Here is a 15819-nt window from a genome sequence, read left to right on the forward strand (position 1 = left end):
TTGACTTTCAACTTTACAGTGAGGCCAAATCTTTTCCTATCCTCAGGTCAATTTTATAATGAAGAACTGGTGAATGTAATAGGTTGTGTATCATTTACCACAGTGGTAAATGAAGTCATTACTTCAGTTCAAAAAGGCCCTAAGGCCATCCTATTATAAAGAGATAAATGGCACCCAGCGATATAACAGAGCTAAAAAAAGACCAGGCAACACCTTTGTTCTGTGAGATCAGAAGTGAGAAAGAAGAGACCTGGCTGAAATAAAACAACAGACACAGGAAATTTCTCATTTGTAATTTTAATCGAAGCATTGCTATTCATTTTTTTTTACTTCTTATAAGCACCAAATTTTAATATCTAAGTCAATTTTTTGGGAAAGAAACACCATCAAGAACTTCCCTCCAGAACAAAAGAATGATATTCATTCCTCCAAACAACCAAATTCAAAGTCTACCAAAACAAAAACAAAAAAAGCCCACACAGAAAAAAGTAACAAAAATCACATTCTAGGGGTTCAGTGCATTTAGCAGCCTTCGCTGTGCTGTCTAATCATCCTTCAGCTGACTTTCAAAAAAATAACACCCTAGCTCATCAAAATATACATTTTTCCATTTGCTTTTTTAAATTAAAAATAATTATTAAAAAAGAAAACTTGAAGGAATTCACAATCAATTGCCTGACGCGTTTCGATGTCATGTACAGCATGTGAAGGTCAGGAAGGCTATTTGCAGCACACATGATTCGGGGACATGGATCTTCAAGGTTTAGCTTTCTTCCAAACAGTGTAAAATACCCACCTGGACAAGGAGTCAAGGAAGAAGATCAGGTAATTCAAGGAAGAACAGACATCACTTAAAATTTGTTTGCTCGTCTATAAATTAGAAGATGGATGAAAGCTTCATGGCTTAGAGCAATTGTGGTAATGAGAATGAAGGCTCCTTAAACAAGGCCACTTTACTGCCTGGATGCCCACCACCTGTGACGAGGGGGGTGGCGGGCAAGTTGAGAAAAGGCTCAAGGGACAGAAATATTCTCAGGTAACGCTACTGTTTCCAAGGTCTCTAAGATGTTTTAGGGAATAATATAAGAAAGGGTGGGAGGGAGGTGAGAGATGTGGGGGAGGTGGGAGGGAGAGAGGGGGATGGGAGAGACAGAGGGGTGGAGGGGAGAGAAGCATGTGGGAGAAAGAAGGAAAAGAAGGTGGAAGGATGGAGGGGGAGCCAAAGTGCGAAAGCCTTTTCTCCAAATGTTACCAACTGATTACTAAAATCTCTCAGCATAGAAACACAGACCTGACTGTAAACAATGCTCCCGAGGAGAACCCTGATGAAGTGGACAGTTGGTGGGGGAGACGTGTCAAAGCTCTCCACAGGCCGTGGAAGAACGTGGACGCCCAGCCAGCACCCGGCCCTCCTCACCTCCCTTCCCGGGGGCTCTTCCGGCCAGTGTCTCTGTCAGAGCCTGCCAGGGCCCCCGGGCCTCACCTCAGGCCAGCAGCAGGCACAACGAAAACTTCTGGCACCGGGGACCACCGCGGGTAAGGAAGCTTTTGTCTGGAGGCTACAGACTGCCTATTAGAAGGGGGAAAGGCATTTTAAATTTCCCATGACAATGCTGTCATTCCAGTTCTTCTCCAGGTTTTCTTATTTCTCTGGACTAACTTTACTAAGTGGAACTAATGGACACCACCAACGTTAACTTTACAATCCCCAGTATTATTTTTAGCTTTCAATTTCTACTGCAAATCAGAATCAAGTGAAGTGTAGAAACTAATATTGAAGTAGGATAGTTTTAATATCAAAGTAGAATGCGTATCTTCAGTCTTTTTGCCTGCCTCGGCTAGTGCGGGGTTTTTGACCAGAGCTTCTAAAGCTTTGATGTGCAGTCCCCTGGCAGCTGGTTACAGACAGGTCACCAGGCCCCACCTCCAGTGTTTCCGATTGGGCAGCAGGCTGGGGTGGGGAATGAGAATTTGCATATCTAACTAGTTCCCAGGTGATGCTGCAGGTCTGGGGACCGCCTGTGAGAACCAGTGGTGCCTGATCATTAAAACTACCTGGGGAGCTGTAGCAGGCCACCGCCCAGAATCTCTGAGGGTGGGACCCAGGAATCAGTATGGTTTTTAAAGCTCCCAGGGAATTCCAATGTGCAGCCACGTTTGAATACCAGGGCCCTATATACTACAGAGCTAATTCCATTTATTATTGGGATTTTAAATGTTGAACTGACACGGGACTGACTTGGGTGTTCTGATCTGGCAACACAATGATATGGTCAAAGGATACAATTCCAGGTATGAAGGGACACAGACGATCTCCTTTGAGAATTCCACAGGACAATACAGGCGCCCGAGCTGTTCTTCATAGAGTGACAGGGCTTCCGTCAAGTTGACACAGTTCCCCTAAATCAAAGAAAGACAAGCAAACGATGGCAGTCGTGAGTCCTACTGAGCCCTTCATTCATTTGAAGGTCTCTAATAAATGAGAACAATTCTAGCTTTAGAGAGAAGTTCATCTTTGAAAACGAGATAAGGCTTCTGTACTTGCACAAATTGCATCGAATTCTATTTATAGATCCATTAGCTCATTATCCTTCTACCTCATTTACCAAGCCATTTCAGATTATTAGAGTATGAAGCAGTAGAAAGCGGTGAGACCAATTTCTCATTAGTGACAGTCATTGTATCAACACCATGCAATTAGCAAAGATTCATACACATAACCCATTCAAAATAAGTTTTCCCAGTAACAGTCACCACTGTGTTGAGAATGAAGCATCAAAAAGATAATGTTCTTGATTTCCAGAATGGTTTAATCTATGACCCTCATAAGAGTCTAAGATGTTGACACAGAACCATATTGACACCCCCTTGTTTCCCCCAAAATCTGTGATTTATTTTAAGGCATAAGAGAACAAAAGTTTATTTAGGACATTCTGCAGTTCCACTCCTTATCAAACATTTTCTCTTGACTTCATTGTTCTAATTTTTCTCCCTTTCTTGCCACCACTTTTGCAGCCTTCCCAGCACCTAGGAGTGGTCAATGAGATATAGTGGAAGTCTGCTGGAGGCTGCTGGGAAAGTTTTTGATTCTGGACAAAGAGAAACAGTGACCCGCCCCTTCAATTTATTTCCAGCCTATAAACTAGATGTGACATTTGGAGCTGTAGCAGCCACTCTAACCACGAAGAAAAAAAGGTGAAGAGAATCAGATGCTGGCCAAGACAAAGTAGAGCTGCTGAATGGATCTAGTATCTGCCTAGTTCTACAGCAGTGCTTCTTAATCTTTAATATGCACATGAATCATGAGGGATCTTGTTAAAATACAGATTTTCATTCAGTAGATCTGGGGTAGGGTTTATCATTTTAGCACAATTTTCCCCAACGGGCTTTTCACAACAGGTTTAGAAAATAAGATGGGTATTTTAATGCCACCCATTTCCTTTTAACCTCTAAAGTTCTTAACATTCGGAAGTCTACTGAATATGTGCTGATTCCATTTCTTCTTAAGAACTTCCCTGTCAATTTGCCTCAAAATAGCCAAGTACAATGTAAGATGAAAATTATTGACAAATAAAGGCATCCTGTGATGTAAGCATTCCTGAGAACGGCATTTCAAACCCAACCAGCCAGCCAGCTATGGGCAAGTGGGTAGACAGAACTATTCTGAGCTGGCCTTGGCAGTTTTAACTTAGCACATTCACTCAGCATGACGTCGTCCTTCAGGGCCAGCCTGTTGAGTAACCCATCATCTAGGGTCCTGCAGTGGGACCTGACCACAGTGCCCTTCACCAGTATATAATTTGGTTTCAACATCAAGTTCACCATGAGAGTATATCAACACCACACATGTAATTTAAGATTCACAAATAGAAAACACTGCCTGGTTGTTTTTGGAACACATCACCACTTGGGAAGCTATAGAATGAAAATGCCACCAAGGTACACAGTTCAATGGTTTTCCTTGCTATCTTAAAATTGACACCATGCTCTCTTTTTAGAGGGGATATGGGAGGACCTCCTCACAGAGAATGTGGTAAGGAAATGGGGAAGAACAAATTGAAACTTCCCTAACACTGTCAAAAAGCAGTCTAAAAAAGAAAAAAGTTAAAAAAAAAAAAAAACCTCACCACAAATAGAGACCTACCCAAAAAAAGTAAATGATCCATTTCACTTTCCTGTGTATTTAAATGGAAATATATTTTTCTTCTCTTAAGACACATGGGAGATGCAAAACAAGAATCTAATCGCAAAAAATTAAGCACCTATAAAGGATGAGAGGATGGGAATAATGGGGCAAGAGGGGGGCACTTCTAGGGGATAAATCCCAATTCAGCAGCTTTGATTCTACAAAGTTCTCCTTGTTGTATGTTAGGTGTGGGTAGGTGACACTTGTTTACTTTATAGATTTCTGTATTGTCTTTAAACTTAACGGTTAGCATGTATGATTTCAGTAATGTACAAAACAATAGGTCCAGAAGAATATATCCTTAACACCATTTTTATCAAGTACAAAAGCAAGCTAAACGAAACAATATAATGATTTAGGAAACCACACATATGTGAAACATCTATAAAGAAGAGCACAGGAATAGGAAAAAACACTAAAGAGGGATTAGTTCTAGAAGGCGGACAGAGATTAGGGAGGAATGTAGATGTGTCAAGGGTACTGTAACGTCCAGCTCTCAAGTTGGGGTGGGGGGTGAGTTAGTCTTTTGCTTGCATAATAACTTACGTGAATGTCGCATGCATATTTTTCTACATATCAAATAACCTCCAGGTTTTTTCTTATGGGGAGTGAGGGAGAGAAGGGAGGGAGGACAAGTTCCATGACCTGGCTTCTAGTCCCTTGAAATCAACGCCGCCCTGGATTCAAATTCCCCCGGCTCACCAGAGCCAGCTCAATTCCCACGCACTCCATGACACTTTCCCCAGCTCTGTGGCACGCTGATAAGGCTGTCTTCAAGCAGCCACAGTGACACTAGTGACATTACAAACTTGACAGCGATGCAAGCAATTTTAGGCAGGAATATTTAGCTTTTGTCAATCACCCAGTAACAGGCAAAACAACATCTTCAACCCATCTTGAACCTTACTCCCGTTTTAAGCCACACACTCAGGGAAGGGGGTCAGGTGTGAATCAACGGTATCTCCTGAGCACATCACGAGGCAGTTGAAAAAAATATTAGCGTGGCAACACATCAGCACATCCCGAGTCAAACCACTCTGTGCTCTTGACTCGCCTACTACTGCTTCTTCAAAGGCGTACACCCGCCTGGTCCCCTTGAATCTCACCATGTGACACACAACCACCAAATGTACGTGATCCCCCGGTATTATGACATCGCCCTGAGTTTCCAACTGTAATGAACACAAGGACAGGAAACATGTCCTAATACATCTTTTGGACAACTCTTGGAAACTAGCACAGCCCTGGGCATATAAAATGTGATTTTTGGTAAAAGTCGATTGGCACAGGCAAGTTATCAAAGCCTGGATCACGAATATTTATGAATGGGCTGTGGTAATCTGTTAAGCAAGCATTTCTATTCCTCTTTCATGCTGAGATAACACCTTCCCAAGAAAGCAGTCTATCAGGCAAATATTAACAAAAGCAAACAGTCACACTGTCTTCCTAACTCCACCTGTTGTCTGCTACAAACTGACACGTTTGCAGTGGATCCAAATTGTTGTCAGTCTCTCTTAAGATCCCAGAGCCTCACATTCTTCCCCAACTTAAGCTGCATGCGATTTCATTCTGTTTGCAGAAACAAAAAAACAACTAAATTCTATCAATATGCTCTGCTTGAAAAATATCCACTCACAAAAAAAACCAATTCACTAAATTTAGGTTGCTTTTATAAGAATAAGACAACTTTAAAGTTTGAGGTTTCATTGTAAATTTCCTATAAAGCGTGGGTCAGGAAACTTCTTCTGTAAAGGGCCAGACAGAAACTATTTTCAGCTTTGCAGATCATCACAACTACTCAACACTGCCCCTGTAGCGTGAGAGCAGCCACAGACAATACGTAACAAATGCTCAGGGCTGTGTGCCAAAAACAACCTTACAAAAACAAGCAGTAGGTGAGATTTGGCCCATAGTCTGCAGATCCTTGCTTTAAAGACTCAAGTCTAGAATGTGTTTAAAAAAAAAAAATCATTTCTAAACATCAGGACAAAAAATCCATAGACAGTTATCTGTTCTCCTCGAAACCTCCCAACACTTTCTCCAAGTGCAAGGTCTAGGATTACTCGCCGTGTATGTGGTCTTACATGCAGGGGGAAGAGAAGGATAGGCTGGAGACTAATTCAAGGTGTCTCTTCGAGTTGCCAAGTTGTTTCCAGCATTATTAGTTTCAGATCTCAAACTGGCCAGGGTCTGCTTGAAAATGCCTCCCCAGGAGAATAAAGTTAAGACCTCTCTACTAGTTATTGACATTTAAATATACTAATGCTTTAAAAAAAAAAAAAAAGGTGGGGGGGTTCCCCTGAAACGCTGAAGCATTACAGGGACCAGAGTACGATACTACCTAACTTAAGTGCTCATCTTCCTGCTTATGAAATCAAGGGATTTTTGTACCAAGTAAAGAGATTGGATCATCAATTAGCTGCTTTTGCTGTCATTTTCAGAATTTTGTTAAGAACTTTAATGGGATATATATATTTTTTATATATCAAGAAATACAAACTTCAAACTTTCTTTTTAAAATTAAGAATCCTCTAGAAAACGAGAAAAACACAATTTTCTTCCATCTGGTGGCAGAAGCTCATACTACAGCCAAAGCAGCTTATGAAATTTATGTTGAATATCTCCTCGAAGATGAGGGGAGGAAAAAAAAAAAAATCTCACAGCCTGTGTCTCCATCTGGTGGCAACAGTTCATACTACAGCCAAAGCCAAGGGTGAGAAATCAGGTATGGTAACAGGACAGCTATCCACAAACTTATTGCTTGCAAGAACACAATCCAATTATGCTGTTCCACCCTTAATAGACCTAAGTTTCAAGAATATGCATTCAAATTTCAAAACAAAATTTTTATTGAGAGTTTTGGGAAAAAACAGTTGAGTCGCTTACCTGTGTAAAATATTTCCCATCCTGCTTCAGGACTTTCATTGAGAGGTCAAGAATCAGTCTGAGAAACTCCCATGTGGAATCTGGATGTTAAAAAAAAAATTAAGTTTTATAAATGTGGGTTTGCATGCATCAGAAATATCTAAAATCAAACATCCACATTAATACTCAACAATACCAAAAAAGAAAGAAACAGCCATGAGCTTAAGACCCAATACTCGAGAGCTTATTCATGAACAATAATGTACTGTCATACACAGGGTGTGTCTTGAGCACGCGCGCGCGCGCACACACACACACACACACACACACACACGCAAGCAAGGTCAAAAGCAAATGCGCATGTACTTAGCACTGCTCTCACAATACCAGTAAAGATTCGACACAAAGGCAGTGGTTGAAATCTGAAAGACAACAGCTTTAAGTAAGGGGGAAAGCCGCAACATCCCGAGAGAGAGAGAAACTGCAAGGATCAGCAAGGGTCATCAGGTGGGGGCCCTGAGTCTGCAAACTCAGCAGGAAGACAAGATTAGAGAGAAAAACATTAACACTGAAATCCCCACTCAGCAATGACTTGGAGCGCGCAGTCTGAGAAGGGGAGTTGTCTGTGCTGTTGCTTAGAAAGGTCACCAGTTTGTCCCAGTACAGGTTAAAAATCACCATGTAAATAAATTATCAAAGGAGCTAACGTCTTGATGTGATTTTGAGTCATTCTATTTAATGTGTATTTCAAATGATTGAGTTAATTTCTATTTAGTGGCAGAACAGGATTTGACCAAAGCCAAGTCTAGCCATTTTCCCACAGAGGGCCTCCATTTAACTACCTTTCAAAAATGAAGGAACTTAACTAGACAATCTCTAAGAGCCTTTCATTCTCACAGGGTGCCAAGAAAAACATTTCCATGAACATTATCTTGGTTAAAAACAAAACAGATCTACCTTCTTCCGGAGATGTGGAGATTGGAACAGCTGTCAAATCATTAATCACATAATCAAACTCTCTCCCTTCTTTGGCGTACCTCTTCAGTACTGGAATACAGTCTTCTATTAGAACCTTCCAGAGAGAACAGGACAAGACGTGGGTGAGCCAACACATGTGGAAGTAGTTAAACACTTGTAGGGGAAGGGGAAAAATGCAAGCTGGGGCTGAAATCCACAGCACCTGCCACATGAACAAAAATGACTTCCCCCCATGCCTGTAAGAGCTAAAATTCAGCGCTTACTACAGGCTTTACATGCCTTCACATTTAAACAACTCTACAGGTACTATTATTATCCTCATTTTACAAATGGAGAAACAAACTTGAGAGGTTACATAGCATGCCCAAAGGCACTCAATAAGAAATAGAGCCAAGAAGTACACCTAGATCTATCTGAAAGCCAAGTTCATACTTTTGACTCTAATCTATACTGCCTCTCCTACTACTATCTGTATTTTCTTCTACATTTTTTCTTTTATACTAAGCACTGAATGACTTCGTTTTCTACTGATTTATGTTTGCATCTTACCTCAAACTATTAACCTATGGTTATTCAATTTTCTCTAACACTTCAAATACTGCTGGTAATGAAGCCAGATAATAAACACCAGCTCCCACAATCACAGTTATTGACGAGTGGAGTACAGCAGTTAAGAGCTGGAATTCTCACACAGATCTTTTACGGTATATAGAGGAAATAAGTTTGGGGTTTGCCTTATCTTTGAAGTACTTAAGATATACGCTGGGGACCCATCTGGCTCTAGGCAACATCCTGAACTAGACACTAGAACTAGAGTTATTCTCCTTGTCTTTTATTTTTCTAGTTACAAAATATATGCTCATGTAAAAAAAAATTCACATATAACAAGTCAGGAATCAAGTTTGCCACAATTCCCTAAGATAAACTATTCCAGATTTTTTCTTATGAATGTTCTTACACATATCTCAGAGTCACAATTTAAGAAACTGGATCTTACCGTCCTAACGTTTTACAACTTGCTACACTTAATGCATCATTCAAGTGCAACCACGCAAAGATAGAAAAGGCACTAACACCCCAGCTGCCCTCAATCTACGTTCAATCCCGTTTGATATGCTCAGAGCTTTTCCCTATGCTCATCGAGATTCTTTATAAACACTCTCTGCAAATAAACACAAATGCACATTCTCTTTTCTAAAGCCAGGATCGCACATATCAATCTGAACTTGTAAACTTTCACCTACCATCATTCCCGGTAATGATGTTTTTAAAAAATACATCATTCCACTAAAAATGTTCTACTCTTATCTTCTTCAAGCCTTAGCCTCTACAAACACAGCCATAAATAACCTTGTATAGATGCCTTTCTGTCTGTGGGCTGGACGCTCAAACATGGGGTTACCAAGACAAAAGGCACGTATATTTTAGCTTTTAGTTTTGATGGCAATTCACGTGCCAACAAGCAATGCATGAGAGGACCTGTTTCCTTGCATCATTCCCAGCACTGGATGTTGTCCCTCATCCTATTTTGTCAAGTCCCTTGCTAATGTTCTCACATGAACTTCCTGGGCCACCAACAGGGAGGGGTGAGCATCCTGTCATAAGTTCACAGGTTGACTTGCGTCTTCTGAGAAGTACTGGTGCAGATCCTTTACACCTTTTTTAGTTAATCTTTAAAATTTAAGTTGTAGGGGCTCTTTATATTACTAAAAGGATTACTTTCCTGTCATGTTTGTTAACTAGTTGGTGTTTTGTTTTTTTTTTTTTTTTTTTTGGTGAGGAAGATTAGCCCTGAGCAAATATCCATTGCCAATCCTCCTCTTTTTGCTGAGGAAGATCCGCCCTGGGCTACCATTCGTGCCCATCTTCCTCTACTTTATGTGGGACGCTGCCACAGCATGGCTTGATGAGCGGTGTGTGCGTCTGTGCCCGGGATCCGAACCTGCAAACCCCAGGCCACCGAAGCAGAGCATGCAAACCCAAGCACTATGGCACCGGGACAGGCCCTGTTACTGGTATTTTTTCAGTCTGTTTTTTGGCTTTGTTTATGGTATTATGTTCTCATTACAGTTTCTGGGTTTCTTGTCTTTCTTTAAAAGGTTTCCCAACTCCTAAGGTTGAATATTCTAAATTTTCCTAAATGTATTAGTTTTTGTATCTAGAGCTTAAGCCATCTGAAATTAATTTTTCTATGGCTTCTAGGGTTAGCTAACTTGGTTCTCACACAGATCAACAGCCCATTATGCTGGCAACACTTATCAACTAAATCTCCCTTTCCCAAGGGAAATGAAATACCCCTTGGGCCATATATTAGCTCTGTGTACGAATACACATTCACACGTCTTCACGTCTCTACGCCATTCCTCTTATTTGTCTATTCCCGTGTCAACATCATACTTCCTACTTGATGTCTGTGCTAGAGTAAACAGGAGAGAGCGCAAATCTCCCTTCACTGTGATTTAAAATTTTTTTTCTTGGCTGTTCTTAGATATTTATTGTTACAAATGAACTTCAAAATCATTTGGTCTAATTCTAAAAACCCCCTTGGGATTCTGATTGGAATTACTTATAATTAGAAAGAAGCAGACATTGTTTCGATATTTTTATCCAAGAAACTAATGGCTCTCCATGTATTCAAACTTCAGTTGCTGTCTTTCAATAAGATCTTAACATAATTCTTATCAGTCTCACAATACCATTCTTGTTAAATTTATTCCTAGGTATTTAACAATTGGTCATTATTTTGAATAGGATTTCCGGCCCACCCTGGGGCGGCGTGGGGGGGTGGGGTGTGGGCAATTTCCATTCAAACTGTTTTGCATTTAGCATAGCAAAAAAAACTTCTAGTCTGCCTTTGCATAGCAAAAAAAAATTTCTAGTCTGCCTTTATCTAATCACTTCACCAAATTCTCATATACTCAAATAGTTTTCTAGATGAGTTTCCTAGATTTTCTAAGCATCCCATCATCTGAAAATAATTTGATTCTTTCTATATTTATACTGTTATCCTACCTTACTGCATTAGCTGATGCCTCAAAAACAATGTTGAATAAAGGTAATAATAAGCATCCTCATCTTGTTCCTAGTTTTAATGGAAATCCTTTCTTTCGCCATTTAATATAACATTATCTTTAAGTTTCTGATAATTTCTATTACGTTTAGGTAGTTTCCCTTCTTTTGCAATTTTATTTTACCTGAAGAGTTTTTATTAAAAATGACTGCTCAATATTCTCAAATGCTTTGTCATCTGTTAATAATCAAATTATTTTCTTCTTTAAATTATTCATTTAATGAATTATATTGATAGATTTCTTGCGACTCATATCTTTACTTTTATGAACTCTTTTTTGGACATAATAGATAATTCTTTAAATAAACTGCTAAATTTACTACTATTTTACTCAGAAATCTTGTACATATATAAAAATCAATCTTTAGTTTTCTTTTTGTACTACCTTAATGATTTTAGTATTAACATTATTCTATCATTATAAAAAGAATGCCGAGTGCTTTGGAACATTTTCTATTTTCTAAAAAAGGTTAATGGAGTAATTATCTGTTTCTCATATGATGAAAAGTTGCAAAGCCCTATTGTTTTGTTAATGGTTGTAACATTTTAATGGCTAGGGGGCTTGCCTGCTGCTTCCCCACAGACCAGGAACCCCCACCCCTTGAGAGCTCTGGGAAAACTCTCAGCCTCATTTCTCAGAAGAATTTTCCAGGCTGCCCCTGGTGGTTGTTCTGTTCCAGAAAGAACGCAAGGGGACAAAGGATGCATTCGGGCACCCCACTTCCTCAAAAGCCGAGTCATTTCAAATTAACTACTACTTTTCCCTTCCCTAAAATGTCCGACCGTCTGTCACCATCTGCCTTTGGTGCTCTGCCTTCAGATGGACTCGCAAGTCAAGAAGTTGTTTTCCGAGGCCATTAGTCAAATCTTTCCACTTATATCTGGCCTCTAATTACAACAGTCCACAACTCCACACTAATGCGGGTTTGGGCTCCTGGTTCTGTTTATTATTTTTTTTCTCAATCCACATAAGGAAGCCATATAAGAAGCCAGGGAGACAGCAACCTGAATCACTCCTCTCAAATTACCCTATAACCTTGAATAAATGTCCTTCAAACTCTCAAAGCTTAATCTTCTTCATCCATAAAATAGAAATAATACCCACTTGGTACAGATGTGAGGATCAAACATTAAAACACCTTAGGCAGAGGGTCTGCCTAACACTGCAAACATTATCTACAAACAATGGTAACTTTCAACTCATTGTGAAACAAACTTGCCGTGCTCTGAAGAACCTAATCCGCCCCTCCCTTTTTAAACTTTCAAATAGTACAAGTGAAATGTCTTTCCTTTTTGCCCACAAAACAATCACAACTCTATTTTGATGTAGCTGTAATTCCTCTCTCAGCTTAAAAAATTAACATGCATGTACCATGAAATCAAATCTGGATGCACATACATTAGGGAAGATGGGATGGGGTAAGTAATTTACGTTACTGACAAATTAAAGCACTCATCTAAATCGTTTATAAATCTGGAGATATACATTTAAGATTCTGTTCGAATAAAATATATATTTGCTTGGTTATCTTGCTCTAACAAGTTCTGTAGGTGTGGGCACCGAACATGTGCATCCTCAAAATACAATACAAAATGTATCCTACAAACTGCCATGATTGGTCACCTTGCCAGTTGATTTAGGACAATTTAGGACAGAAACTAATTTGCTTAGCAAGAAACAATTGTTTCAAATACACACATAACTCACATAAAGAAAATGCCACCTCAAACTATGCCACTTGGGTATATTGATGATTTTGAACTGTAGGCGCTTGAAAAAACAGCAAATGCAGGGGGAGGCTTTCTCTGAACTCCCCTTTATCTGCCTAAAGACAGATCCTCCAAAAGGAACTGATAGATCCCGGCCCTGGGGGATTCAACCAGGGAAGACTGACTCTTCTCAGAGGAGAGGAGACTTGACACCACGCCCACATAAACTGTCACACCTCCTATCTGTTCTTCTAAGGGCCCATTCATCTTTCCTAAAAGTCACTCACTCTCCCCAAAGACACCTACATCCTCTTTCCCTAATAAGATGATATTTAAGCCTAAATTCTAAAGTTTCCTCTGAGTTACTCATTTTTCTCTGTATACATGAGGTATACATGTTAAAACTTGTTTTTCTCTTGTTCATCTTTTATTACAGGAGTCTCAGCCAAGAACTAGAAGATTAGAGGGAAAATTTTTCCTCCCCCACAAGATGATCTATTATACTTCAAGTTATTTTAGAAAGGCACAATTCAGATCAATAATGTATCTATCACATTATCAGTTGACTTAAAAAGGGTTATCTGGAAAACATAATTACCTGATAGCAGTCTCCTTTAAGATTGTCTAAGACGTCGCCACACGTTTTTCGCATGTATTTCTTACATCCATCAATCACCATTTGGTCAATGTTCGGAACAGGTTAAGGAGAAATTTCCCCTGGATTTGGATGTATCAAAGAATTCTGAAATAGTAATACTTTAAAGAAAAGGTTAAGACAAACATAAAAGTTTTATAACACTAATTTGGGTATCAAGTTAAAAAACGGATGAATGAGACAATGATTTCATTTTTGCACCAAGGACACTCAAAAGGAACAGAATTTTCTTTTCTTCTCATGCAGAGTCATTTCAGCAACTGCTGAGCAGTAGACACGGTACCAAAGTCACTTGCTCTTTAATTCTCAACTAGATTATCTCTGCTTCTCTGTTGGTGGCCACATAAAAAGGCTACTGGTACTAAGCGGACATATTCAAGGCACTCTTTATAACACACGTGCCTCATAACATTAACTGGAGTCTTAAGACAAAAAAGGAGGAAGAAAACAAAAGAAGTCCACTGAACTTGATTTCTTCTACAACAAAGGATATCTCTACCATAGTGACCATCTTTGGTTTCAGTTTGACTATTTCACATAATATGCCCCCATCTCCACCTCCCAGAATCAGTACATCCTTGCCAGTGTAATCTTCTTTGCCACTGCCCATGATGGCCCGGGTATACGCCAAATCACTCTCTGCCAAATCTAGGGAGGAGAAACAGATCCAAAATGGTGACTCTACCCAAACCCACACACCACCTGATTCACCACACTATTAAGTGCTAGAATCTAGCCTAAAATTCAAAACTTTTCATTTTCAATCTTTAAAAATTGTCAACAATATACAAAAGTATTTTTCTGGATTGTGGAGTTTTCATCAATCCTACCCATCTGATGCCTCATACAACATATTACATAGATTACATATATATATACATTAGTCATTGGGAAGAAAATCCAGTCTTAAGAATGTACTGATGTGCTGAATAATTGAAAACAGTTACATCTTTCCAGATGAAATAATATGACATCTGAGAGTTGCTTCAAAATATAAGAGGAAGAAAGTGGATCGGGGTTTAGGGAAAACACGACTGGCCAGGAGTCGACAATTGTTGATGCTCAATGGTGAGTATATGTGGGTTCATCATACTACTTTCTCTACTTAGGTTTGAAGTTTTCCATAACAAAAAGATTTTTTAAAAAATAAGCAATTACATTTTCTTTTGAAATACAATCCAAATATTCATCACTAAGAAAAACGAAAGTCAAGACAAAGTTTTCATGGCTCTGCTACAAAATATGAAAGCCCAGACAATCCATAAGTTAATATGACATAAATGTTCATTTCAAAAAACAGCAGTGCCAAGGACTAACTTGGACAAATCCACAATAGCGTTATTTGTCAGGAAAACACCAGAATCCCACACATTGTCACCTTGTTATGTAACTGGGGTAGGGATGGAATACTTACTAACATCCCCATTAAGGATGAGAATATTTCCAAACTGCTTCGAGTGTAGAATTTTAATGTTCTGATAAGTTGAATCTTCATCATACACCACTTCATCTATGTCGTACTCAACCAGGCGGCCATCAGCAGTGGGCCAGTATCTGTCGATGGCCCCTCCTCGAACTATGGGTGGCAATCTGCGAAAAAGGGGGAACAGGAATGAGCCTTACAAGAACATTGCTTATGGTGAGGCTGCCTTAAAAGTGGACCTGGGAGCAAGAGTGTGCAGAAGCAAGCCACAAGAATCCAGGCCGACTCCTGAATAGTACCCAAGAAATCTAAAGCTTGGCCTTTCAGGTTTAAACAAACATGGCCATCACCACATCCCAACAACTGCTGTACATACGACTTCACTTTTTTTATAAAAACCTTCCTGGCATGCTTTAAATTTTCCTAGTAAAAAGTTAAAGGAGAAAATGGCCACACATCACACTTGACCCAAAAATACTTCAGCAGGGATCTCTTAAGATGGCCTACATAACCGCATTGCCGTTACCACATTCATGCAAGTGCTCATGGATATAACACCATTGTCTAGTTCAGAATCCATATTCAAGTGTCCCCAATTGTACCAATGTCTCCTATAGCTGTTCTGCTTTTGAATGAAGGATCATACACTGTATTTTGCTGGGGGGGGGGTTTCTTTCCTTTTTTATCCTCATGTAATCTAGAATAGGTTTTTTTTCCTGGTATATTTCATGCCATTGACATCTCAGAAAAGTCCAGACCAGGTATTTTACAGAAAATCCCTCATGTGGGTTTGCCTGATTATCTCTTCATTAGAGTCAGGTTGACATATATTATACAGGCAACACATCAGGGTCATGTGATGTGTCCTTGTCCTATTATTGGTGATGCCAAGTGTGACCACTTAGTTAAAGCAGATGCCACCGGATCTCTCC

At 39.6% G+C, this 15819-nt stretch overlaps 1 protein-coding gene across 1 annotated transcript in view; it reads right to left on the reverse strand.

The window, feature by feature from the left end:
• Positions 1-281: 281 nt before the first annotated feature.
• The window catches only part of SMS (spermine synthase), a 44243-nt gene continuing 28705 nt past the window's right edge, over positions 282-15819 (reverse strand). The window contains exons 5-11 of the mRNA XM_004435195.3: positions 14879-15054; positions 13958-14112; positions 13408-13497; positions 8009-8123; positions 7073-7152; positions 2285-2400; positions 282-796 (exon numbers count right to left, since the gene is read on the reverse strand). Of these exons, the coding sequence (XP_004435252.1) occupies positions 757-796; positions 2285-2400; positions 7073-7152; positions 8009-8123; positions 13408-13497; positions 13958-14112; positions 14879-15054 (772 nt within the window). The 3' untranslated portion in view covers positions 282-756. The remainder of the gene's footprint in view (positions 797-2284; positions 2401-7072; positions 7153-8008; positions 8124-13407; positions 13498-13957; positions 14113-14878; positions 15055-15819) is intronic.

The sequence above is a fragment of the Ceratotherium simum genome, chromosome X (assembly GCF_057802395.1).
Source record: "Ceratotherium simum simum isolate JZ-2026a chromosome X, ASM5780239v1, whole genome shotgun sequence".
Lineage (NCBI taxonomy): Eukaryota > Metazoa > Chordata > Mammalia > Perissodactyla > Rhinocerotidae > Ceratotherium > Ceratotherium simum.